This window comes from Microcaecilia unicolor, chromosome 10 (genome assembly GCF_901765095.1).
Source record: "Microcaecilia unicolor chromosome 10, aMicUni1.1, whole genome shotgun sequence".
NCBI lineage: Eukaryota > Metazoa > Chordata > Amphibia > Gymnophiona > Siphonopidae > Microcaecilia > Microcaecilia unicolor.
Window position 1 is genome coordinate 65867879 of NC_044040.1, and position 27944 is coordinate 65895822.

General features: G+C 44.7%; 1 protein-coding gene across 1 annotated transcript in view; it reads left to right on the plus strand.

Moving 5' to 3' along the window:
- The window catches only part of PDZRN4 (PDZ domain containing ring finger 4), an 825447-nt gene that overhangs the window by 653156 nt on the left and 144347 nt on the right, over positions 1 to 27944 (plus strand). The window contains exons 4-5 of the mRNA XM_030216753.1: positions 1782 to 2035; positions 22410 to 22512. Coding sequence (XP_030072613.1) covers positions 1782 to 2035; positions 22410 to 22512 — 357 coding nt within the window. The remainder of the gene's footprint in view (positions 1 to 1781; positions 2036 to 22409; positions 22513 to 27944) is intronic.

Sequence of the window (27944 nt, forward strand, 5' to 3'; positions counted from 1 at the left end):
GTGTATGCTGGCTTGGGCAATGTGGGAGCAGAGATGGAATGGCCTACACCCATTTCAGTCCTGCATCTAATTTACAAGGGTCTCTGCAGTTGGCACAGGCACTTGTAAAATATTGCAGGAATTCTCCACTCCCTGATCTGGACATGTGAATTCCCTTCTCCATGTGCTATCTAAATTCTGGCTCCACATGAAATATTCAGAAATTACTCTCAACCTACAAGCTATTTTCAAAGAGATGGGGCAGTCCAGATTTCCATACAGTTACCAGTATTTTCAAATAAGAACGCAATATATTCTTTAGATATTCATGAGCAGTTGAGTCAGTCATCCACATACTGGGAGTTCCATTACTTGGTTGCACATTTTATTGGGGCTGCTATGCTTTGGCAATAAACTGGAAAAATAAGATCTTTGCTTGGTCTACTTGTGATATTCAAGTCATATCTTCTAAGGAAAGGGCTGAACAACTACTGTCTTGAAGGCAAAAAAAGAATAATTAGGATGCTTACCTCATTAGAAAATAGGTAACACATTATCTGATAATGTTATCTTTTTAAAAGATCACCTTCAGGCTTATTTTTGAAAGAGAAGAATGCCCATCTTTCGACACAAATTGGGAGATGGGCGTCCTTCTCCCAGGTTCGCCCAAATCGGCATAATCGAAAGCCAATTTTGGGCGTCCTCAACTGCTTTCCGTCGCGGGGACAACCAAAGTTCATGGAAGCATAGCGAAGGTGGGACTGGGGCATGCTTAACACATGGGCGTCCTCGGCCGATAATGGAAAAAAAGAAGGGCGTCCATGCCGAACACTTGGATGACTTTACTTGGTCCTTTTTTTTTACGACCAAGCCACAAAATTGTGCCCTAAATGACCAGATGATCAACAGAGGGAATCGGAGATGACCTCCCCTTACTCCCCCAGTGGTCACTAACCCCCTCCCACCCTAAAAAAAAATTTAAATATTTTTTCCAGCCTCTATGCCTCAAATATCATACCCAGCTCCATGGCAGCAGTATGCAGGTCCCTGGAGCAGTTTTAGTGGGTACTGCAGGGCACTTCAGGCAGGCGGACCCAGGCCCATCCCCCCCTACTTGTTACACTAGTGGTGGTAAATGTGAGCCCTCCAAAACCCACCACAAACCTATTGTACCCACATCTAGGTGCCCCCCTTCATCCCTAAGGGCTATGGTAGTGGTGTACAGTTGTGGGGAGTGGGTTTTGGGAGCGGTTTGGGGGGCTCAGCACACAAGGTAAGGGAGCTATGCACCTGGAAGCTTTTTCTGAAGTCCACTGTAGTGCCCCCTAGGGTGCCTGGTTGGTGTCCTGGCATGTGAGGGGGACCAGTGCACTATGAATGCTGGCTCCTCCCATGACCAAATGGCTTGTATTTGGTCGTTTCTGAGATGGGCATCCTCGGTTTCCATTATCGCCGAAAATCGGAGATGACCATCTCTATGAACGACCATCTCTAAGGTCAACCTAAATTTCACGATTTGGGCGTCCCTGACCGTATTATCGAAACGAAAGATGGACGCCCATCTTGTTTTGTTAATACCGGTTTCCCCGCCCCTTCGTGGGGACGTCCTGTGAGGAAGTCCTCAGGAAAACTTGGGTGCCCCATTCGATTATGCCCCTCCTTCTGTCTTGAATTCCAATACAGTGGCATGTTCATCTACATCTTGCCTATTAGGGAAGAATCATTATACGTTAAATCATGTGAATGCTATTCAAATGAATGCAATAATTTCTGCTTGGCTAACTAGTGTTATCCCCCCTCAGGTCAATGGAAAGGATCTCTCCAAAGCAACTCATGAGGAAGCAGTTGAAGCTTTCCGAACTGCCAAGGAACCAATTGTAGTCCAGGTTTTACGGAGAGCACCCATTAATAAAACTAATGGAAGTTCACATGAGGTTCAGCTTATGGATGTGAGCACTCAAACAGACATCACCTTCGAACACATCATGGCTCTGGCTAAGCTCAGACCATCCACTCCACCAGTACCAGATATCTGTCCATTTCTCCTCTCAGACAGGTACACATATCTATCATTGTCTTCTTTTCCAGATTGTCTGTGATACCACCATTAGCAATTTAATATCATGAAAGATTTTTGATAAATAGAATTCATTTTTTAGCACTGGGGGCAGAGATTAAGCGCATATTGCGCTAATCGGTTAGCACAGCTACATAGCTGTGTGCTAACCAGTTAGCATGTGGTTAGCTCATATACACTCTGATATCACTGCTAAAGTTTCAAATGGCATCACTAAAATCCGTTGAGCTAGTGATGATAAATATAAGTGTATCCCTTCCGTATATTCGCTAGGTTGTTTGTACAAGTGGATCACCAGTTGGATGTCATCTATGAGGAAGAGGCATTTAAAGCCCACATTTTAGAGACTGAAATCATAGGATCTATAAATATTGAATAAAAGAGGAAAAAGGATAGAACCTTAAAGTAATCCACAGCCCACCAGAGTTGGTGCTGCATACTTTCTATCCCAAAAAGCTGTCAATGTGCGACCCTCTAGATAGAATTTAGACCAGACCAAAATATGGCTTGAGAGCCTCTAGATAGAATTTAAACCAGACCAAAATGTGGCCTGAGAGCCCCACTTCTTGCAGAGAATACTGATCCTTGAGCTCTGAAACTACATGATATTGAAGTTAAGCGTAAATGTCTAGCATTTAGGTGTGAGCATGTAGATCAGCTTTGGATTGCATAAATACTTGTGCTTAAATTACTGTATAGACACCTACTTTCCTTTATAGAATAGGCACCACATAGGCACCTTCTGAGTGCATAAATATAGGCATACAGTGAAAGGAAATCTGTAAATGTTGAGACAAGTAACAGTATAGCTGTGAAATATATTTTGGTGGTATGTATTGAACTGAGAAGTAGTTTGGTGAAGGAAAGGGAGGACAAGTATACTGGCTAGATCTTATGGTAGCACTGTTGGTTCTGAGTTTAGGGTTCCTTTTATTAGTTACGCATATGAAATTAATGGCACCCTGTCAAAAGAAACCGGTCAAAAGAAACCAGACAAAAAAGTTCCAAACAAAAAATGTTCCCGACGTAAAAGTCCCCGACAAAATAGACTCCTGACAAAAGGGTCTGATGAAATAGATTTACTGAGAAAGTCCATGGCTTGTCACTTGAAAGTCCTGGCACCTGCCTACAGCTTGACTTCACTATCCACACTAGTGAGAATCATAAATCTGCTTGACAAGATAATCCAGCTTGATTAAGGAGGTTTCCCTGTCCTGTTTTGTGTAGTCTATTTTGTCTTGGGGTGTTTTTTGGGAGGGTTTTTTTTTGTCATGGTCTGTTTTTGTTTTAGTCTGTTTTGTTGGGGTTTTTTGTTGGGTTTTTTTTTTGTCATGGTCTATTATGTCGGGGTGCCGAAATTAATCTATAACTTAAGGGAGGTACCCACCCCAAAGCAGGCTATGCATTTATACTCAAATTTGTACACCCAAATTTATGTGCGATCCTGTGATGGGTGCTTAACTAAATTTGATAATGAGCCAATAACTAAACACTAACAATCAATTATTGATGTTAATTGGCACCAGTTTGTTATGCACTATTCTATTAAACTAGGTGCCCAAATCCCATGGCATGCAACCATAAAGACAACATGGCCACAGGAGAAGGGTTCCAGAAATTTGTGCGCAGTGTTATAGAATGCCGGGGATGCATGCCCAAATTGGGTGTCAAGAATTACACCAGCTTTCAGCAATTAAAAGTCCTGGCACCCTAATTTGGGTATGGGAATCGGTGGTATACACTGTTCTATAAAGGGCGCTCCACCCGGAGAACCCTTTATAGCAGGGGTTCTCAAGCCAGTCCTCGGGATCAGTGCGTTTTTTCTAGCAAAAAAGGTGCCGGTACTCAAATGATAGGCCACCCTTCAGGGGCAGGGTGATCACTGAGGGACCCACCCCACAATAGCTACCCCCCCCCCCCACTCCACAGTAGCCAGGCCCCCTGCAACCAGTCACAGAATCTATGACAAGGCAGAATTGGTGTGTAGAGCCTGAGCTCTTTCATTAAAACTTGGGGTCCATGTGTCAATTTTAGCAGACAATGGAAAAGGTGCTGGTACTCAGTACCCCCACAAAAAAAGCCCTGCTCGGGATACACCCAGCCAGTCAGGTTTTCAGTATACCCACAATGAATATGCATGAGATGCATCTGCATACAATGGAGACAGTGCATGCAGATCTATCTCATGAATATTCACTGTGGATATCCTGAAAACGTGACTGATTAGGTGTGTCCCGAGGACTGGGTTGAGAGCCCCTGCTTTATAGAATAGTGCTGGGTGCCATTTACTGAATCTGATCCTTAGTGTATTAACTATTAAAGGAATCCTGTTTAGAAGGAATGGATCCACGGAATCAGCGGAGATTAGGTGGCGACGCTGGTAATTGGGAAGCAAAACCGGTGCTGGGCAGGCTTCTACGGTCTACGCCCTGATCGTAACTGAATATATATGGATGGGCTGGAGTGTAAATTTTAAGGGGTTTTGACATTAGCTTCAGAACTTAGTACAAGAACAGTGTTGGGCAGACTTCTACGGTCTGTGCCCTGAGAATGGCAAGGACAAACCAAATTCGAGTATAAAGTCTCACATACCGGGGTCACGTGATGGCAGCAGCTTGAGCAGACGCTTGGCGGCTCAGTTCCTCTCCCCTCGCTCTAATTATCTGCTTATTTGGTGTTATAGCTTTATGTTCTTAAATAATTGGCAGAAGAGCCCGACGTGAAATTTAAAAAGGATTGCAAGTGGCTTAGTTGGCATGCTGGTAAAGACCCCACGGCCTGGGCGGGAGAGAGCAACTACAGCACACAAAAAAAGATGGCATCGCCGCCCCCAATTATTCAGCCTGCCCTAGCGAGTTCCGCCTTGACCAGGGACACAGTGCAGGTGTCCATGCGGCACCTTTTGCAGCTGTTAGATGATAAGCTGGCCAAGTTACACACCGGGCTAGAAGAGATTAAGGACAGTGCGGCTGGGTATGCAGTTAGAATACAACAGGCGGAAGATCGCATATTCGCCCAGGAGGACCTTATGGCGACGGCAGAGGGCCGCATTCGAGCTTTAGAGGCGCAGGTTCAGTCCCTGTCGGACAAAGTGGAGGATCAGGAGAATCGGGGGTGCCGGAACAACTTACGGATAATTGGAGTTCCCGAAAATGTCTCCGAAACCGAACTGCGCAAACTCACTGAATGGTGGCTCCCTCGAACCCTGGGTCTTCCACCCGAAGCAGGCCATGTATATGTAGAATGAGAACACCGCATTGGACAGCGCCGGGAAGATTCTGGCAGGCAGCAGCCGATCATCGCAAGGTGTCTAAATTACGCGGTAAAGGCCAGACTGCTGGAACTTTACAAAAAGCGACGTTTGGTGGACTACAATGGTGCCTGGTTATTACTTTTTCAGGACTTCTTCACGAAAGTCTCAGAACACAGGAGGGCCTTGGCTCCTTATTGCTCACAGCTCTACACGAAGGGTATTAAATTTGCCTTTCAATACCCGGCCCGGGTGCGCCTCACCTTTGAAAACCAAACAATCTCTGTGACAACAGCAGAAGAACTGAAGGCATTTTTGGAGAAGCTTCCTTTGCCCTAGTGGGGAACATACAACTAGTTGGATCTGCTCCCACCTGTAGATTCAAGTGTGGGGCGCTAGGTCAGAAAATTTTGATGCCCAAACTGTGAGTAATAAGTGTAGGTAGTGCTTTGCTTCGTCTCCTGGTATGAGGACATGGAGCCTCATCGTGAGGGCCATGCTAGCGTTTTTCAACTTATTGAACATTGTGAAGGGGTGGAGCAGATGGAAGTGAAAGGGTAAGGAGTGAGGCGGCTCAAGAGCAAAAGGAGACAGAACAGAGCCTTGCCTTTATTACTTCCCCAGAGAGAGAGAAGAGAAAGGTTAGTGCCCCCTGAAAAATGGAGGAGAGAAAAAGACTACACTACCCAGCAGCCCCGGCGCAAGCCCTGGTACAGAGATTACCTTCCCCATCAGGTCACAGGGGAGAACTCTGACAAGGCAAGGGAGGGGCCCCTGGAGGGTAATCAAGTGAAAGAAGAACAGCTGAAAAGTGGGTGGGATGAGGAACCCATGGAGTAGCAAGAGGCTGGGGAGAGGGAGAGAGAGGAGAACCCAGAGGAGCCGATGGATCTCACAGCCTGGGCTCATTCCTTAGGAAAAAAGCTGAAAAAGCAGGTGAACTCATGGTATGGCAGCTGGGTTACAAGGGGAAAGAGAAAGGGTCATGAGGGAGAAGGGTCAGTGTATTGAGAGAGTGACCCAAGAAAGGGTGGGACCTTTTTTCTCCCCAAAGCGAGTTCAGGCTGTTTTTGAACTGTGTGTTAAAGAGTGCTGTTTGAAGAGGGGTTATTGACTCCCCCTGTGTGAGCTGCTCACAGCGGTAGGAAGCTGTTGTGGGAAAGTGTTTGCTCAAGCCTGAAGAAGTGGTTTATTGGGAACTGTTTATTGGGACTGTTTGCCAAAGCCCTTTACAGACATTCTCCCCCTTTTCAAAGGGGAGGGGGAGAAGGAGAGCACGGGGCTGTAGACTGCTTAAGGTGGAACAAACTGAGTTCTGGAAGCAGGAAAGTGGGGTTGTTTTTCTTTCCTGCTGTGCTGTGACCCCGAAAGGAGAAACAGTGGGATTGTGTTTTTTTTACCTGCTTTAATTCTGAACTGCTGGACTGTGAATCCCAAGAGAATAAAGATACTTACTGATATTGCTTTCTGGAGTTTGGATTGCTTTCAGCCCTGCCCTGTGAACTGCAGTGGGCTAGGAGACTGAGACAGGTATCCTGACTCTTAGCCGGAGTGGCCAGGGCAGAGGCAAGATCCTGAGGACCCCGGGAGGAGGGATGGATCTTTCACAACATATAGAATTGCCTAGAAGGCATGGCTTACCTGTAGCAATTGTAGAGTGAGGGTACCTTTGTGGCCCACCACTATTATGACTATGACTGTTATGAACATTAGTTTGTGATGGACTGAAAACAGGGGGGGAGCCAAATGGTATTGTGTACAATCCCCCCTTTTCCTTTTTTTTTTTTTACACCTGCATATTCTGTGCCTGCCCTCTTTCCTGTTGTATTTAACAGACTGCTCATAAAAGATGTTCTGTGATGGGGGGCACATACCGTATCAGTGAGCGAGGGAGTTCTGGTAGCTGGGAATATTGTGGGAGGAAGTGGATGTGTGGCGTGGAATGCTTGGGGGGACGGGGGCATGGGGGTTTGTGTAGAGATGGCTGGGGGTTGTATGGGTGATGAAAATGTTGTGGATAATGATGCGAATATGGGGGGTGGAAAGGGAAGAAGTGAGGGCAGTGGATGGTTGATCTTGTGTGTGTGGGAGAGGCTACTTTTGTACTTGGGGATGTTATTGGATAGGTGGGAGGGGTGGTTATTGGTGGGGGGAGTTGGATGGGCACTGAGGCTGAACGAGTTTGTATTCAAGCTTTATTTACTAGTGATGGGCGTGAAAGCGCAATATTTCATGTTTTCTCCCGGAGATGGTCTAGCTGGGACACCATGTCTGAGGGTTTTCCTGCAGTGTATGCTCTGCACAACTATGGTGGCTCACTGGTTGAATGGGTAGTTTACGTGTAGCCACCCTAAATGTGGATGGTATCCATTCGCCTATAAAGTGCACAAAAATATAAAATTATAGTAAGCACATGAAAACGGGCGTTCTCCTGATGCAGGAGACTCGTTTATCTCAATTGGAGCATGCTAAGTTAAAGCAAAGTTGGGTGGGGGAGGTTGTGTCCACTTCCTTTAATAATCATCAGAGAGGTGTGGCCATTCTTATGCATAAAGCGCTGGATGCCACTCATCATAAACTAATTCAAGACCCAGAGGGTAGATTTGTTATCTGGGCAGGCGTCTTACAGGGTCGCAGGGTAACTTTCTGCTCTGTTTATGCGCCCAATGTGTACTCTCAGAAATTCTTCTCCTCACTTCTGGCTGCTCTGGTACCACTTGGATAATACCAATTATTGGAGGGAGGGGATTTTAATATAACTGCAGATCCTATTGTGGATTGCAACCCAACAAAAATGAGACCAAGAGGAAGGGGAAGAAAGGGAATAGGCCTCCTACAACAGGAATTAGGCTTAATAGATGTATGGAGGGCCCTCCATCCCAACGAGCAGGCTTATACATTCTACTCTCACGTTCATAAAGTTCAGGCCAGGTTGGATCATATATTGATCTCCACCTCTCTTTTCTCTGTGGCCCGCTCAGCTGATGTAGAAGCGGGAGCAGTGTCGGATCATAGCATGGGTAGACCTGGGGGTTGGAGGGAAAAAGGCCCTGGCTAGCTGGCATATGAATCCCACATTATATTTAGAGCCTGAGTCAGTGGTGTGCTGGTAAATGTTTAACAACAGGTTCTCTCCCCGGTCCACCTCTGCGCCCCCCCCACCCCCGTCCACCTCTGCGCCCCCCCCCCCCCCGTCCACCTCTGCGCCCCTCCCCGTCCACCTCTGCACCCCCCCCCCCCAAATTGCAGAGCTGCTTATATCCGGGGAGAGAGCCTGAGGGGGGGGGGCAATCTAATTCATGTTTAATGTGGGATAAAATGCCATAAATAAGTAAATAAAAATAAACTTTTAATGTTGAGCACCTGATTCTCAAAGTGGACATATTCCAAACACTATGAAAATAAAATTATTTTTTTCTACCTTTGTTGTCTGGTGACTTTGTTTTTCTGATCATGCCGGCCCAGTGTCCGATTCTGCTGCTATCTGTCCTCTTAACTCCATTTCCAGGGCTTCCTTTCCATTTATTTCTTTCCTTTCCTCCTTTCTTCTTCATTTCTGGTCCTCAGCTTCTGCCTATTTTCTTCATCCATGTGCAGTTTTTCTCCTCTCTTCCTTTTCCCTCTTCTCATCTCCTTCTTCACTCTTTCCTCCCCTCCATCCATGCCCAGCATTTCTTCTCTCTCCCTTCCCTCTCCTCCATCCATGTCCAGCGACCCTCCTCTCCCCCCTGCCCTCCATCCACCCATGTCCAGCATTCCTCCTCTCCCCTCCACCCACCCATGTCCAGCAGCCCTCCTCTCTCCCCTGCCCTTCATCCACCCATGTCCAGCGACCCTCCTCTCCCCCCTGCCCTCCATCCACCCATGTCCAGCAACCCTTCCTTCCCCTGCCCTCCATCCACCCATGTCCAGCGACCCTTCCTTCCCCTGCCCTCCATCCACCCATGTCCAGCGACCCTCCTCTCCCCCCTGCCCTCCATCCACCCATGTCCAGCAACCCTCCTCTCCCCTGCCCTCCATCCACCCACCCATGTCCAGCAACCCTTCCTTCCCCTGCCCTCCATCCACCCACCCATGTCCAGCAACCCTCCTCTCCCCTGCCCTCCATCAACCCACCCATGTCCAGCAACCCTCCTCTCCCCTGCCCTCCATCCACCCACCCATGTCCTTGTCCAGCAACCCTTCCTTCCCCTGCTCTCCATCCACCCACCCATGTCCAGCAATCTTCATCTCCCCCCTGCCCTCCTCTCCGCCATCTTCCAGCCCTCTCCGCTCCCCTGGTCGTCCATCTTCCGTCTGCCCTCTGCTCCCCGATAGTAGCCCTGCTGGTTTCCTTTCTGCGCTGCCGCTGCGCCTTTAAAAATGTTATTTTCCCTAGAGGCGTGCCAGCATTGAAGCGAAGGCAGCAGGCTCAGCTCGGTTCCTGCCTTCGTTCCGTTCCTTCGCATCATGGCTCCGCCCTTGCGCAAACAGGAAATACGTCAGGCAAGGGCGGAGCCATGATGCGAAGGAACGGAACGAAGGCAGGAACCGAGCTGAGCCTGCTGCCTTTGCTTGAACGCTGGCGCGCCTCGAGGGAAAATAAAATTTTTAAAGGCAGAGCGGCGGCGGCAGCGCAGAAAGGAAACCAGCAGGGCTACTATCGGGGAGCAGAGGGCAGACGGAAGATGGATTACTGGGGCGGGGGAGCGAAGGCGAGCCGGCTCGCACGGGCCAACAACCAGCTCGCAAGATGCCAGTAAATTTAACAAACGGCTCTTGCGAGCCGGTGCGAGCCGGCTCCAGCACACCACTGGCCTGAGTTCAAGGTTTTCCTGGGGACAGAGTGGCAGAATTATCTTAGTGAGAATGATCCAGGTGCAGTGAATCCTGTCGTGTACTGGGAGGCAGGGAAAGCTGTGATAAGGGAGAAAATTATAGAATACATGTCCCGCACGCGCAAGAAAAGGGACTGGGAGCTTCTCACTCAGCTTAAGCGACTCCAGGATGCTAGGACAGCAATGTCAAAAGAGGTGGCTGGCGCTCAGGTATTGTATAAGGAACTGCAGGAACGAACTAATGAACTCCTACAGCAGAGAGCTCTGAGAGATATTCAGCTATACAAATATAAACTACATAGGTGGGGGAACAAGGTGGGAAGACTGCTGGCAACACTGGTCCGCAATATACTGGCGAAGCAGGTGGTTTCCTGCATAAAGCTCCCATCAGGACAGCTAGTTGATCAGGAATCTGAGATTCAGGATGTATTTGTAAACTTCTACAAATCTTTATATGATGCAGGACACTGTGATACTGCACAGCGGGAAGACTTTTTTAGAGGGCTTAATCTTCCAGCTTTAACACAGGCCCAGTTAGAAGCTTTAAATTCCCCCATCCAAGGCTCAGAGATACAAGCAGCTATTAAAAAGCTCAAACTGGCCAAGGCCCCTGGACCTGATGCGTTGGGCCCCAAGTTTTACAAGTTATTAGGAATCCAGATACTGGGCCCCTTTTGGGATCTCTGTCATGCTTTGTGTACCCAGGGTCAGCATACAGGTTGTTTGACCCAAGCCTCAATTATAGTTTTGCCTGAATTGGGGCTTGATCAGGAGAAGTTGGGATCCTACCATCCTATCTCGCTACTGAATCAAGACATCAAGCTGTTCACCAGCATCCTAGCTGCTCGGCTGGGGAAAGTCTTACCTGATCTGATTGAGGGAGACCAAACAGGCTTTGTACCGGGGAGGTGCACCTCCACCAATATCCTTCGGGCGTTGGGGACACTGCAGGTTCAGGGGGGGTCAGTCGGAGGATGCCATACTTGTAAGTTTGGACGCTGAAAAAGCGTTTGACAAAATCATCTGGGACTATTTGTTCTGGGTACTCCTGCAGTTTGGCATATTTGGTGAATTCCTGAATGGGATCAGATCTCTCTATAGTAAACCTACAGCGCAGATCCTTATTAATGGGGAACTGACAGGCATGTTTGCCTTGGAGAGGGGCACAAGACAGGGATGCCCCCTCTCCCCCATGCTGTTTGTTCTCACCCTTGAGCCTCTGGCCAGCAAAATTCGACAATTCCAAGAGCTCCAAGTCATTATGGTATGAGATCATGATTATATGATCAACTTATTTGCAGACGATATGTTAATATTCCTGGGTAAGGCAACCAGTGGGATCCCTGTGTTAGTAAATCTTATTCAGGCGTTTGGGTCCTTCTCAGGGCTCAAGATTAACTTTGAGAAGTCAGAGGCCATGGCACTCTCTATCAATTGTGCCTGTAAGCGATTGCCAGATTTCCCTCTGGCTTGGTCGATGAGCCCCAAGAAGTACTTAGGAGCATTTCTCCATCTCAACTTTGTTCTCCTATATAAGAAAAATGTCATTGAAAAAATAGAGGCCGTCAGAGCTCTCTGCTGCAAGTGGAAGGACTTCCTCATTTCTTTCTTAGGGCGAGTGGCATTAGAAAAATGGTCCTATTACCTAAGATCTTATATCCTCTCCAAATGATGCCACTATGGGTGTCAAGCAAGGATGAAAAGATATATAGGGGGGGGGGGGGGTAGGATATGATTGCAATTTCTTACTGTACCTTCACGTGGCAACAATAGTTCCTTTGTTTTCTGTTCTTACCTAGGTTGCTATTTCCTTGTTTTGTTTACCTGCATGTATGTAGGTGCAATTTAAGCATGTTGTTTTTGTACTATAATGTTGCTTGTTTTACATAAATTGTATTCTCTCTTGCCAATAAAAACGTTTTAAAAAAAGTCTCACATACCATGTAAAATGAGTTTATCTTGTTGGGCAGATTGGTTGGATCATACAGATCTTTATCTGTTGTCATTTACTGTGTTACTATGTAACTAGAACGCTCTGCCATGTCAGCATGTTAACTGTTATCATCAGGGCCACCAAGAGACTGGGCCGGGCCCGGGGCAAGGCCACCCCCGTGGCCCTGCCACGCCCCCCCCCCCCGAGGTCATCATCGTCATCACCGCCCCCCTCCACCCGCCCCCCTCTGTCCACCACCGGGCCAGGTCCCCCTAAATTAAAATCATAATGCCTCACCTCGACCTCGCTCCGTGTGAAGGAAGCGCAGCAGCAGTAGTCTGCAGATCGCCTCCCTTCGAGCCTTCCCTCCCTGTGTGCCTGCCCTCCCTCACACGGAGCGAGGTCGAGGTGAGGCGCTGTGATTTTAATTCAGGGGGGCCCGGCCCGGTGGTGGACAGAGGGGGGCGGGTGGAGGGGACTGCGGCGTCGGGCCCCCCTTGGAGGCCCGGGGAATTTTGTCCCCACTGCCCCCCCCCCTCGGTTATCATGCTTGTGTGCTAATAGCATGCAGTAATTCAAGCAGTAACTGCTTAGTGTACTTTAGTAAACAGGCCCCTTAGACCATCTCAGACATGAAGTGTCAACTCACAATAGCAGATAGTTCAAGTTTCAAGTTTATTTATTTGTTGATATACTGCCTAAAGACGCACTATCTAGGTGGTTTACAATAAGTACTAATGATAATAAAATATAGAAAGGAGCTACAAATTTGATAGCAAAGAGATAGGAAGGAAGTGAAAAAAAAAGGGGGGGGGCGAGAAAAAAGGAGATAAGAGATTGAGGGAAAGAAAGAGAGCATAGTACAAAGTTAGAGTGTTGCATCAGCAGCGGCCTAGTATTCTCCTTCCAAAACGACGCACCCTCGGGACTACTCACTCCAAAATAAAAAGGTTTTCAATTCCTTTAATGCCTTTGTCATTGGCAAGCTTGATTATTGCGACACTCAACTATATGGTACTTGCTCCTCTGACATTTGATGCCTACAAATAGAACAAAATACGGCAGTTAAACTCATCACCAATTCCCAGAAACATGATCATGTAACCCCACTATTACACCAGAAACATTGGCTACCGGTTACTCACCAAATAATATATCAACTTTTAACTCTCACATATAAAATTCATCACTTTGAGCAACCAATGTACCTTTTCTGCCTTCTGACCCCTTACATTCCCTCCCCCCCCCCCCATCTTCAGTCGTTACCACATTATCACTTAGTATTTCCTTCTTTCCACTTCATTAGACTACACACTACTTGCACCCACATTTTTACTGTAATAGCTCTGTCCTATGGAATTCATTGCCACTACATTAAGATTAGAACCATCATACTCCAATTTAAAATCAGAATTAAAACCTTTTTTATTTCAAGATACCTTCTTCTCAGATTAATTTGGTTCATCAAATATATTCGCTAGCTGTGGGCTCCCTCCTTTCGCTCTCGTGTCTGGTGAGGCATCAGTCTGCTTTTATTGAATGTACTTTTCTGTCTGTCTCCCTCTACTCTCCACTGTCACTTTCCTATCACCATTTGTAGTTCCTTTCAGTTTCTTAAGATTATATTTTACTGTGACCGCTCAGAGCACTTTGGGGCATTATATCAAGACTAAATAAAACTTAAAACTTGAAACTTGAATTCTGTTTTAAAAGTTGAATGAGAGGTTTGTAATCTTAATGAAAGTAGTAAAGAATTCCACAGGGTGGGGGCTGTGACACTAAAAAGACGATCTCTGAATGGTCTCTAAAGGCATTACATGAAAGAAAGAGGTAATCAGTTGATTTTGTTGAGAGGACCGAAGGGACCGAGAAGGAGTGTAGAAGATCAAAAAATGAGAGAGATATAATGGTTGTGTTGAATAGTGAATTTTATGGATAAGAACTAGTATCTTGTAGGTTACTCTATGAGCAACTGGTAGCTAGTGTCCCTGTTGTAAGAGGGGGGTAACATGGTCATATTTATGAGAATTAGTGATTAGTTTAACTGCTAGAGTTTGCACAATCTGTAGTCATCAAATGTCAAATGAATGTATTCCATTAAGGAGGGAATTGCAGTAGTCAAGTTCACTGCATGAATTAATACTCGTAGGGTGCCTTGAGTGAATGAATGTCAGATGGAGTAAAGCCAGTGCTTTTTTTGTGCCGGTACGCAACGGTACGGCGTACCGGCACCTTTTTTTTTTGCTCCCCCCGCCCCGTGACGGACGCACTGCCAGCCCCCATTTCCGGCCGCTGCTGCTTCTCCTGTTGAGCAGCAGCGGCCGCTACACAAAGAAAAAGATTTAAAAAAAACTTCAAACCTGGCTAAAACGCGGCACCTCGGCACCGTAGACAGCCATTAGGCATTGGCTGTTGTCCCGCAGCCGCTCCTCCTCTTGCCTCTACGTCACTGGGCTCCTCCGGGGTCTTCCTCCAGGGGCAGTGACGTAGAGGCAAGAGGAGGAGCGGCTGTGGGGCAACAGCCAATGCCTAATGGCTGTCTACGGTGCCGGGGTGCCGCGTTTCAGCCAGGTTTGAATTTTTTTTTTAAATCTTCTTTTTCTTTGTGTAGCGGCCGCTGCTGCTCAACAGGAGAAGCAGCAGCGGCCGGAAATAGGGGCTGGTGCCGCGTGCGTCGCGACTTCGCGCCGTTCGCGGGAAACTTGGCAGGGGAGGGAAACCAACAGGGAAGGATTGGGGAGAGAGAGAAAGAGGGAAAACAACAGAGGGAAGGATTGGGGAGAGAGAGAAAGAGGGAAACCAACAGAGGGAAGGATTGGGGAGAGAGAGAGAGGGAAAACAACAGAGGGAAGGATTGGGGAGACAGAGAAAGAGGGAAAACAACAGAAGGAAGGATTGGGGAGAGAGAGGGAAAACGGGAGAGAGAGGGAAAAACAGATGGAAGGATGGGGAGAGAGAGGGAAAAACAGATGGAAGGATTGGGGAGAGAGAGAAAGAGGGAAAACAACAGAGGGAAGGATTGGGGAGAGAGAGGGGGAAAACAGATGGAAGGATGGGGAGAGAGGGAAAAACAGATGGAAGGATTGGGGAGAGGGGAAAAACAGATGGAAGGATGGGGAGAGAGAGGGAAAAAACACAGATGGAAGGATTGGGGAGAGAGAGAAAGAGGGAAAACAACAGAGGGAAGGATTGGGGAGAGAGAGGGGAAAACAGATGGAAGGATGGGGAGAGAGAGGGAAAAACAGATGGAAGGATTGGGGAGAGGGGAAAAACAGATGGAAGGATGGGGAGAGAGAGGGAAAAACACAGATGGAAGGATTGGGGAGAGAGGGAAAAACAGATGAAAGGATGGGGAAAGAGGGAAAACAGATGGAAGGATGGGGAGAGAGAGGGGGAAAACAGATGGAAGGATGGGGAGAGAGAGAGAGGGAAAAACAGATGGAAGGATGGGGAGAGAGAAAGGGAAAATGGAAGGATAGGGAGAGAAAGAGGGAAGATGCTGGATGGAAGAATGCAGAAAGAAATAGGGGAGACACTGGAAGGATGGGGAGAGAAAGCAGAGCTGCTGGATGGAAAAGGGGAATAGAGAAAGACTGGAGAATAAGAGGAAGGGGCATGGGGAGAACAAGGGTGAGGAAAAGATGAAAAGCCACGGGTAGATGAAGGAAATTAAAGAATGGATAGTAAGAATGAATTAAATCTGGACAGAGAGCCTGACAAATATTGAAGAAAGCAAAGAAAAAGGAGACAAAAAATGACAAATGGCACAGAAGAGTTAAGCGAAAACAAAGGAAAGGAGAATCACAGACTGGGACCAATATGGAAAGAAAAACAGTCACCAGACAACAAAGGTAGAAAAAAATCATTTTATTTTCATTTTAGTGTTTGTAATATGTCCAATTTGAGAATTTACATTGGCTGTCTTATTTTGCACTGGGTATACTACTGCTACTAGTTAGCAAATCATGTTATTTGTTTCTCCTATAGTATTGTAATATTTTCAATGATGTCTGTTTATATGCGCCATGGCTGGTATAGGGGGTGTGGTTAATGTGGGTGTGGCTATCATAGGGGTGGAGCCATATGTGGTGACCCCGCCCATAATGAGTACCGGCACCTTTTTTTCTACAAAAAAAGCACTGAGTAAAGCATACAAAGTTTATAGAAACAAGGATGAGCTCTTGGTATGTGAGGCATGGACTCCATTCTACCCTACCAACTCAGAGTCTTCTGCTCCCCCACAGAACTCAGGGGCAGGGGTAAGAGGATGTAGAACTCTATCCAGGCTCCTTATCCTCATCCTCTGCAGAACACATGAAAGAAAAACACTACAGTCTCTTTCTTTCACAGAATATTCTTTAGGACTGAGGCACATTCACAAAATCAAGATTCTGCATGTTTCCCTGCCTCCTCTAAGTGTTTTTTTTTTAATTTCGTTTGATATTATGTTTCAGTTTATTTTCATTTATTACAATTTATCAGTTGTATGACTACGTTTTTATATACTTTATGCATACGTGTGTTTCTCTTTTTCTCTGTGTACATGATTAAGGTGCTTATTTTAGAAGCTCTATTCATGTCTTGGAGGTCTGAAAATGGGCATCCATATTGCATAGATGTCCAAATAGCAATTTATAAAGCCAGAATATGGATCTCTAACACTGCAGTATGTCCATGTGGCAAGGGGGAGTGGTCTGGGTGTGTTTTGGATGGACTAAGGAGGAGCCAAAAAATGAACTAACAGCTCTGATGGCAGAAGGGGAAGGGACATCCATGTTCAAAAGATGGATGTCCATATTTAGACTGGGTACTTGGCACATCCTGGTTAGAAAGACGCTGTGACTGAACAGCTCTCCACTGAATGGAGATAAAGGAAGTTAAAGTAGGTATTTTTCTGCCCCTGGAGTGCTCACAATTAAAAGAAAAAAAAATAGAAAGGGCTGCACTAGGACATGATAGTATCTAAAGAGATTATATGAAATGACTGGATAACCAAACTATTATGTTGGGATGATCTTAAGGTCCTAGTAGGAACATATGGAATTAGCAATCTAGAAAAATATAAAGGGAAATTTTAAATGTTATTCTATGAACAATAGGAAACCAACCTGCTTATTTTCGAAGGAGAAGGGCGCCCATCTGCCGACACAAATCGGGAGATGGGCGTCCTTCTCCTAAGGTCGCCCAAATTGACATAATCAAAAGCTGATTTTGGGCGTTCTCAAATGCTTTTCGTGGCGGGGATGACCAAAGTTCAAGGAAGCATGTCGGCAGTGTACTGAAGGCGGGACGGGGGATGGTTAACAGATGGGTGTCCTCGGCCGATAATGGAAAAAGAAGGGCCTCCCTGATGAGCATTTGGCCGACTTTACTTGGTCCATTTTTTTTCACGACCAAGCATCAAAAAGGTGCCTGAACTGACCAGATGACCACCGGTAGGAATCGGGGATGACCTCCCCTGACTTCCCCAGTGGTCACTAACCACCTCCCACCCTGAAAAAAACAACTTCAAAAACTTTTTTTTTTTTTTTTTTAGAGTATATCCTTCGCTATGCCTCAGTCCCTGCGATGGCAGTTGAGGACTTCCAAAATGAGGATGTTTCTGTGAAAAGGACATCCATGCCTTTGACACCCTCTTTGTTTATTTGGATTTTGGATCACAAGTAGCAACAGTGGGATTTGAACTGGCCACCTCCGGATTGCAAGACTAGCGCTCTAACATTTAGGCCTCTCCTCCACTCCACTCCCTTGAAATGTGGCCATCCCTGTGGGGGGGGGGGGGGGGCAGTATACAGGTCCCTGGGAGGGGGAGGTATGTGTGTGTCAGCTGAGGCATAACGAAGGCGTGGGCGTCCTTCTTTCAAACATTTTGGACGTCCTCAACTGCCCCCCACAGGGATGGCCAAATTTTAAGAGAGTGGAGTAGCGCAAAGGAGTGGTAACGTGGCCTGGTGGTTAGAGCACTGGTCTTGCAATCTAGAGGTGGCCAGTTCAAATCCCACTGCTGCTAGTTATGATCCAAAATCCTACTTGTGATCCAAAATCCAAATAAATAAAGAGAGTGTCAAAGGCATAGCAAAGGCATGGATGACCTTCTCACAGAAACATCCACATTTTGGACGTCCTCAACTGCCGTCACTTCCTCTCCTTAGGAAGGAAATTGTGTGCAAATAAGCTAACAGCAAGCAGCTCATTTGCATGCAATTTCCTTCATGTATGCCCGTTCCTTTCCGGATCTGGAAAGGAAGAGCTTTTTCCATTCAGTTAGTGCGACCAGTGCACTACAAATGCTGGCTCCTCCCATGACCAAATGTCTTGGATTTGGTAGTTTCTGAGATGGGCGTCCCCGCTTTCCATTATCGCCGAAAACCGGGGACGACCATCTCTAAGGTCGACCTAAATTTCATGATTTGGGCGTCCCTGACCGTATTATCTAAACGAAAGATGGACGTCCATTTTGTTTCGATAATACAGGTTGCCCTGCCCCTTTACAGGGCTGTCCTTAGAAATGGACGCCCTTAAAGATGGGCACCCCCGTTCGATTATCCCCCTCCAATGCTCCTCTTGTAGTAAAGGTGTCACATGATCAAATTTTTTCACCTTCGTAATCAATTTGATACCCATATTTTGTACAATTTGTAGTCTCTGAGGGGCCCTTTTACTAAAGGGTTGCCATGCAGCAACCCAGAACTACTGCCGCCCAACACGGCTGCTGGCGGTAGTTCCGCATTGAGCGTTCGCTATTTCTGGTGCAACAAAAAACACCTCCATAATTTCTAACACAGTGCTAACCTGGTGGTAATCAGGCCGCCATGTTACCACGGGATCCCTTACTGCCACCTCATGGTCCTGCATGGCCATGTCTTCTTTAGGAGCTTCAACCTCACTAGAGTAAAAAGGATCCTGGCACATGGCAAAAACAGACCCTGCTGCTACCACAGGGCCCTTTTTACTGTGCTTGGTAAAAGGACCCCTTAATGTCTGAAGCATAGGCCACTTGCAGCAAACCATTGCAATAATCTGGACCACTAATTACAAAAGAATGTGCAAGGACTCTAAAGGCCTGTTTAATAAATAGGTGCCTTACTAAAAAAAAATGCATCCTTAGATTGTGAAAGCCACGTTGAACAACCTTAGACATATGTTCCTTGAAGTTCAGATTATAAGAACATAAGAATAGCACTACTGGGTCAGATCAGTGGTCCATCTGGCTCAGTATCCTGCTTCCAGCAGTGGCCAATCCAGGTCACAAGTACCTGGCAGAAACCCAAATAGTAGCAACATCCCATGTTACCAATACAGGAGCAAGCAGTGGCTTTCCCCATGTCCATCTCAATAACAGACTATGGACTTTTCCTCCAAGAACTTGTCCAAACCTTTTTTAAACCCATATATGCTGACCGCCATTACCACATCCTCTGGCAGTGAGTTCCAGAGCTTAACTATTCTTTGAGTGAAAAATATTTCCTCCTGTTTATTTTAAAAGTATTTCCATTCACTTTCATTGACTGTCCCTTGATCTTTGTACTTTTTGAATGAGTAAAAACTCGATTCACCTCCACCCGCTCCACACCACTCAGGATTTTGTAGACCTCAGTAGGACACCTAAGACTTTCACAGACAGATCAATTAGAAGTCGAGATCCAGCTATCTGAATTGGACAGGGAGGTTAGGTGCCTGTTTTCTGGAGAATAATTCTCTGCAATTTATCAGGATTGAGTTTCAATCTATTTATATTTAACCAGTTTATGATTTTTTTTCTAGTTTTTGATTCAGAAGGAGAATTCAAACCACTAAGGATCTGCATATCGTCTGCATAGACATGCAACATTAGGTCTATTGACTGTATAAGGTAGAGAAGGGGAGCTATGAAAATATTAAAAAGCAATGGGGCCAAGAAGGATCCTTGAGGAACACCAAATGGGTTAGTGCATGAAAGAGACTTGTTTTTTTTGCCATAAGGCAATGTTTTTTTCTCTCTCCGATAAGTATGAAATAAACCAATGAAGTGCAGTGTCCATCAGTCCTATTTCCACCAATCTTTTAATTAGATCGTGACTAATAGTATCAAATGCAGCAGAGAGAAGTAAAGAGATTAGAATTACTGTTTTATCTTGATCTAAGTAATAATGAATAAAAGTGGTTATTTTGCTTTAAGTTTCTATTTCTCTGTTAGTGCTTTGTTCAGAGTCTGACCTTGAGGTTTCCTTTTCATTTTTGTGCTTTCGTATCTCTATTACTGATTTGTGGTCCCTTATTTCTTATTTGTTTTCTGTGTTTTGTGTGTGTGGCCAAGGTGTGGGATTCTGCTAGAATGTAGTCTTGTAGAGATCTTGATGCAGTCCTGTCTGTTTTGTTTTTTTCACTAGGTGGTGTATTGGTGTTTTAGGGCCCGTAGTAATATTTACACTGCTGCCTTTTCTCACCTAAGGTTGTTGCTTTTTGAATCATGGGAGTTAGTGCTGTTGTGATAGGATTCTACATTTGTTTTTGCGTAAGTTTATGCATGGTGTTTTGTAGTGGAGGGATTGTGTGTTGGCCTTACTGAGGTGACATCAAAACTTTATTATATTTAATCATAACATCAAACAGGATCTGATGGCTTAGGGCAAGTGAGATGGGTAAGAAAGCAGAGAAGCAGACTGGCTGCAAGACGTTATGGAGGCCTAGGCATCATCCATGAACACATTTTTCAATCTGCTTTAATTATATTGCCTAAGAGGCATATCTAGATAGATAGATAGATAGATAGATGGATGGATGCTGAAATTTGCACTGTTTAATTTTTTTGCCACTTCATTGTTTGGCATTTGATACATATTTAATATCTACATTTAATAAAAGGTATTACTTACTCAACTACTTTCCTGACCCTTCTTTCTGTATGTTGTCAGGTAATTATGGATGCAGGCCCCACCAAGGCCTCAACCTGGCCCTGCCCCAGCCCCAGCACTACTTACTTTAGCCTTCCCAAACAACTAATCTATCAACCACCAATGACCAGCATGTTATTGACATGGACTCTGAAGTTTTCATTCTTTTTTTTGAAGACCTCTTTAAAAAAAAGCACAGTCAGTATTTTAATTAACATTACAAAGTCTAGGAAAAAAAATAGTAATTCAGCTGGGGGGAGGGGGGGGTCTACAATTTGTGATACAAAGCTTGCTACTATTGTAAGGGAAATCTGCTGTAGTTTCCTGAGGGCTGATAACGATGTGGTTTTCTCCCCAAAAAGAAATGTAATTTATACCTCTACTGATTTTCCCCTTAAAATATAAAGACAAACGCTGATTTTATTGATCCTCTAGGCTCTGTGTCAAATGGCATCAGTATATCATCACCTCAGCAACTATTTTTACAGATTACAGCTGCTACATGGCATCTCGGCTCTGGGTAATTCATGTTCATAGAATCAAAAGCCTCATGCTCTCAGCTCACTGGTCAGGGAGACAGCTACTTTAGCCAAGGCTGCCAAAAAGCTTATTAAGACTTAAAAGGAGTTGACATCATGTTTTCTTCTCATTTGCTCTCTCATTCTCTCAAAAGAGAATACCCAGGATCTAATTAAATTGTAGTGGAATTGACTAAGCAGGTAATTGTTGGAAAATAAAGGTGCCAAAAACGATAAAATCCCACTTATGGGAACTCAGAAATAAAGAAATGGTGGTGTGTGAGGACAGATCTTCAATATTGTTTTCAAACCAAAGCGGTCAGTCGATTTATTTTTATGGCGTTTGCTCAGCTCATTGACTTGCCTACCAATCTTCATGTTTACATCATATAAATAATTTGTTAAACCAGTTCTTTTTAGCATTCAGACAGAATAAAAAGTTCCTTGCATGCTTTCATTGTACCACCAGTTCAATTAAATTAGCCAGGACAAATGACTGCATGACCAGAAATCCAGACAGAATACTCTTCATATATCAAAACAAAAGGGGTATGCTGCTTGAATTCCTGACCTGACATCATAAAGAGGTCCTTTTACTATTTATTTATTTATTTATTTGGATTTTGCTCACACCTTTTTCAGTATTAGCTCAAGGTGAGTTACATTCAGGTACACTGGATATTTCTCTGTTCCAGGAGGGCTCACAATCTAAGTTTGTACCTGAGGCAATGGAGGGTTAAGGGAGTCTTTTACTAAAGCTTAGCTCAAGTTATCTGGCAGCAGGGCCCATTTTGTTTCTATGGGCCCCAGACACATACGAACAGGTATATGTACATGCACATGCATAGAATAGGTAATTATAGTACTCTATAAATGCAAAATTAATAGATATTTGTTGCAGTTTTTCTTCTATTTAAGATGGCATTCTCTCATTGACTTTTATTGTACTTTTTCCGGTGTAGCTGCCATTCTCTTCACCCAATGGAACATGAGTTTTATGATGGTAATGAGTATCTTTCCAGTTTGCCTGTTGATGCGGACAGAACAGAAGACTTGGAGTGTGAGGTGAGATCATGTTGATAATATGTAACATCTGTTACCTAATTGCAGATAGACGTTTTTTTTGTAGTAAATATTTCCCATTGTTAAACAAAGCAAGAATATTTTATGTGTCTATTTATGTCCATCTTAGCAGGGAAGTGGAAAAATGTTTTCCCCCATAACTTAATTGAATATTGATATAACTTTCTGGCATGCCAAGTGAAACAATCTCAGGAAGGACAATATAGACCAATCAGGTATGAAACTTAACTTGGTAGGGCTGGATCAGCAGCTCACTGGCAGTGATATATATTGTTATGCAGATGGTCAACAGTTCCACTTCAGTCAGGTTGACCTCTTCCTAGGTTGGTCATACTTGAGGACTCTACAGAGGCAGTATTCACAGTCCCTGCAGGAATAGGGTGCCACCTGGTGGCTAGATTTAGTGTCCATGATTTTCAATGCAAGACACAACTGAGGACCATTGCTGCAATGATCAGATTAGGAAATTTGGGAGAGAGAGAAAATCTCCAGGTCTTTCCAAATGAAGGACCATGATGTCAGTGGTCTAGCCCTGATTCCAAATGAGCTGGAAGCCAAAAGGAGGAAGAGGAAAATGCCAGGTCCAAAAAAATCCAAAACACACTTAGGTCCCCTTTTAAAAAACAGTGGTACCCATATCACCGCTTTGCACTACCACCAGCCCACCACAGGAGCTGGTGGTAGTGCTGCCCCCACCATGTAACATTTCCAGTACGATAGATTTTATTTTGCACCTGAGGCTTACCCGGCAGTAATCATTTATTTATTTTAAATTTCTTATATCTCACAATGTCACAAAATTCACCATGGCTTACACATAAGTGAACATAACCATAAAAAGAAAACAGGTAGCTCGCCAGGTGCCCTTGGCCTGGATTGGCCGCTGTCGTGGACAGGATGCTGGGCTCGATGGACCTTTGGTCTTTTCCCAGTGTGGCATTACTTATGTACTTATGTACTTACATGACTAAAAAGCAACTAGAACCACCCAGTACTATCTATGTAACTTCAATATCTTTCGATAAGCAAATTACGAATTCACCAAATATCAACAAATGAATAATTTGCTTCAGATATTGGCTGAAGGGTAATTTTGTGACCTTCAGAGTTGCTTAGTAGCATAGCAGATGACAATAAGATAACAAGCAATTTACTCATCCAGTCTGCCCAGTTATTCTGGTCTACACTGCTAAGGACATATCCCAATGGCCAACTGTAGAAGCTTGACCTCTTGTAAGATATTACGCCTTGACTAAGTCGGTTTCTGTTGTGTTACTCATCCTAGACAGATTAGAATGTTATGCTCCCTTGCTTAATGGAACATCCATCATCCATCTCCGCCCAGCTTTGTAATAATCTGAATAACTTCCAGAATTAGTGAAATGTTGACTGGACATCCTGCCACCTAAGTCTCCATGGTCTTGATCACAGTATTCAGTTAACATCAAACAAATGAGAATGACAGTGGAGAGCTAGGGTATTGTTGCTGGTGATCATGAATAGTTGTGTGCCTGTAGGTCTATGAACCATGCTATCCTATAGCCCAGTGGTTCCCAAACCTGGTCCTGGAGGCACCCTAGTCAGTCAGGTTTTCAGGATATTCACAATGAATATTCATGAGAAAGATTTGCATGCAGTGAAGGCAGTGCATGCAAATCTCTCTCATGAATATTCATTGTGGATACCCTGAAAACCTGACTGGCTGGGGTGCCTAAAGGACCAGGTTTGGGAACCACTGCTATAGCCTGTTATGTTGCTATGTCATGTTTCATTTGTCTCTTATTTTCTCCTGATCACCTCTGCCCTTGTCTCTGTTTTTGAGGGAATTAAGGGTAGGTTTTTTTGCAGAACTGCAACCGCTCAACCCTGTTCCTACCAATGCCCTCTAAGAGGCAGTTCCATAATTGGACACCTTCATTTAGGTTCTCCAAGGACACAGGGTAGGAGCATGTTCTATAATGGAACCAAGGTGCCTAATTTCTGTTATAGAATAATAGCATAATCTTGTATCAAAGTGCCTAACATGTATGTGCTCATATTTATGCCAGCCATAGAGCTGGTGTAAGTACTAGTGCTTAAGGGACATGAGTAGTTTGCAGTATTCTATAAGTTACCTGTGTAAGTGGGAGTCCCCACATATGTCCCACCAGGCTCCTCCCCTCTGCAGGTTCCCTTTTAACTTATGCAGATATTTGCAAAATAGCACTTAGGCAGAAAATTGACATTTGGATACCTATATGTCAATTATTATTAGAATATGTCATTATTCTAAACATTTATGCATATAATGTGTAAGTTAAACATGTAGGTTTTCAAGATTTCCCCAATAAATATGCATGAGATCCAGTGCATGCAAATAGATCTCATGCACATTCAGTGGAGGAAATCATGAAAGCCTGACTAGAATGCGGCCCTTGAGGACTGAGGTTGGACAACCTTGACCTAGATTGTAGAATAGCCATTTGAATTTCCAGTTCTGTCTTGATATTGGTTTAAAACACCTTTGCTGATATGTTATTCTACAGCATCCACAAAAGCCAATCCAAATAATTTTAGAACCTCTTCATAAATGGTTTCTCGCTGTTTTTAGTTGTTTTATAAGGACTGTATTATAAATAGGGTTTTTCACCACCAGTCTTTGTATTATAATCATAGTCCTCAGTTTTTATCAATTTCAATTTTTCAATTTCTTTCAATGCATTAATGGGTCCTTGTACTAAGGTGTGCTGAAACATGGCCTGCGCTGTTGTAGGCGCATATATTGGATGCGCAGGTCCATTTTTCAGCGCACCTGCAAAAAAGGCCTTTTTTTGGTCGAAAATGGATGTGCGGCAAAATAAAAATTGCAAAATTGTCCATTTTGGGCCTGAAACCTTACTGCCACCCAGACTTAACGCCTGGGGCATGTGGTAGCTGGGCGGTAGTTCCAATATGGTGCATGTTAGATGCACATATGCGCCTTAGTAAAAGGGCCCCTAAAAGCAGTTACGTATTTGTCTACTAAAGGGTGCTAGAATTGGGCTTAGCACATGCTAACATGGGACTTTCCTCTACGTTAAGACTATTTCCAGTGTTCCCAGGAAATAGAGCATTTCAGGTATTTTCAGCTTGGGTGCTAAATGTTCACATTAGCATGTATAACCTAAAAAAATGATGTGGGAGCACTTTATAAGAGGCACTAAGGGCTCCTGCTTTATTACACATTGTGGTAAGCATTTTCACGCACATGAAGCACACATTTGGGCTTATTGCCCTTTAGTACACATACCACTTGAAGCCCAATATTCAAAGGATTTATGCTGCTAACTTTGACAGTTCCATTCTGAAATTTGGCCTCTTTGAAAATTTACTAGAGCTGAATAATCAGCTTCATAAGCTCCTAAATTAAAATGAATTGTCAGCTGTAAACTTAGGGCCCTGTTTTCTAAGCCACGCTGTAGGTACGCTAGAGTTTTTAGCACGCGCTAACACTAGAGGCACCCATATGGATGTCTCTAGTGTTAGCATGTTCTAATTTTTAGCACATGCTAAAAATGCTAGTGCACCTTAGTAAACAGGACCCGTGGAGGGGCATAATCGAACGAAAACGTCTATCTCCATGGGCATTTATCTCCGAGAACGGGTCCGTGAAGGGGCGGACCGAACCGTATTTTTGAAAAAAATAGACGTCCATGTTTTATTCGACAATTTGTGAGCTGGGCGTTTTTGTTTTTCAGCGATAATGGAAAATGAAAGCGCCCAGCTCAAAAACGAATAAATCCAAGGCATTTGTTCATGGGAGGGGCCAGGATTCGTAGTGCACTGGTCCCCCTCACATGCCAGGACACCAACCGGGCACCCTAGGGGGCACTTTTACAAAAACAAACAAAAAAAAAAAGGTAAAAGAGCTCCCAGGTGCATAGCACCTTTTCCTTGTGTGTTGAGCCCCCCAAATCCCCCTCAAAACCCACTGCCCACAAATCTGCACCATTACTATAGCCCTGGGGGGTGAAGGGGGGCACCTACATGTGGGTACAGTGGGTTTGGGGGGGGTTGGACGACTAAGCATTAAACAGCACAATTGTAACAGGTGGGGGGGGGGATGGGCCTGGGTCCACCTGCCTGAAGTCCACTGCACCCCCTAACAACTGCTCCAGGGACCTGCATACTGCTGCCAGGGAGGTGGGTATGACATTTGAGGGTGAAAATAAAAAGTTGTGAAACATCATTTTTTGTGGTGGGAGGGGGTTAGTGACCACTGGGGGAGTCAGGGGAGGTCATCCCCGATTCCCTCTGGGGGTAATCTGGTCATTTAGGGCACTTTTTGGGGCCTTATTCGTGAAAAACCAGGGTCCAGGAAAAGTGCCCTAAATTCTAGCTACAAACGCATACTTTTTTTCCATTATCGGCGAAAGGCGCCCATCTCTGTTCGGGTGATAACCATGCCCCAGTCCCGCCTTCACCACGCCTCCGACACGCCCCCGTCAACTTTGTACGTTTCCGCGATGGAGTGCAGTTGAAAACGTCCAAGTTCGGCTTTCGATTATACCGCGTTATTCATTTTTGTGAGATAAACGTCCATCTCCCGATTTAGGTCGGAACTTGGGCGTTTTTCTCGTTCGATTATAAGCAGGATAGGCTCCTAAGTTTGGCTTAAAATAGGGCACAAATTTAGGAGTATATCTGAGGAGTTTAAATTTAGCAGCTGTTTTATTTTTGAATTTCAGTCCCTTTGTTGTTAAGCTAATCCCTTTATGTAGGATTTATACTCTGAAAGACATCTCTGTAAATGTCCACAAATATATGGTATATCATTAAAATTTGTTTCCTGTTAATAACTAATGATATGCCTTTACATGACTTCAAATAAACATTAGTAAAAACGATGAGGAAAACTGGTGAATTAGTGCCGTTCCTACTACCTGTTCTTTTAACATAAAGACATTCAAACATATGTTCAACCAAATAGTTTTTTTAGACAGCAACATATCCCTACCCCCCCCCCCCCCTGTAAAAATAGAAATTAAATGATGCGTACTCAGTGAAGCTCACCTATGCTAAATAAACTTTTGTTTGATCTGTACAAAAACATCATTGTTAGGGATTATTGAAATCATTATTTCTCCCTGACTGAACAAGAGTATAATATGCAATAAAAGGCAGATTTCAGGGCTTATGCTCAGTCGATGTCCCATGTGGTTAATGCAGCATTAACGTGTTTGCTGAGCAGGTTTCATTTACAGTTTCTGTGCACTGGGTGGAAGAACCAATCTTGATGAGTAAAATTCAAAGCAAGGTGAAATCTGCAGTTAAAAAGGCAATTGGAGTTTTAGAATGTTTTATTTAAACTTGGGGGGCAATTCTATACCTGGGTGCCTCCATATAGGGGCTCCAAGACTATGTGGTAGGAGCCAATTCTGTAATGGAAACTGGGA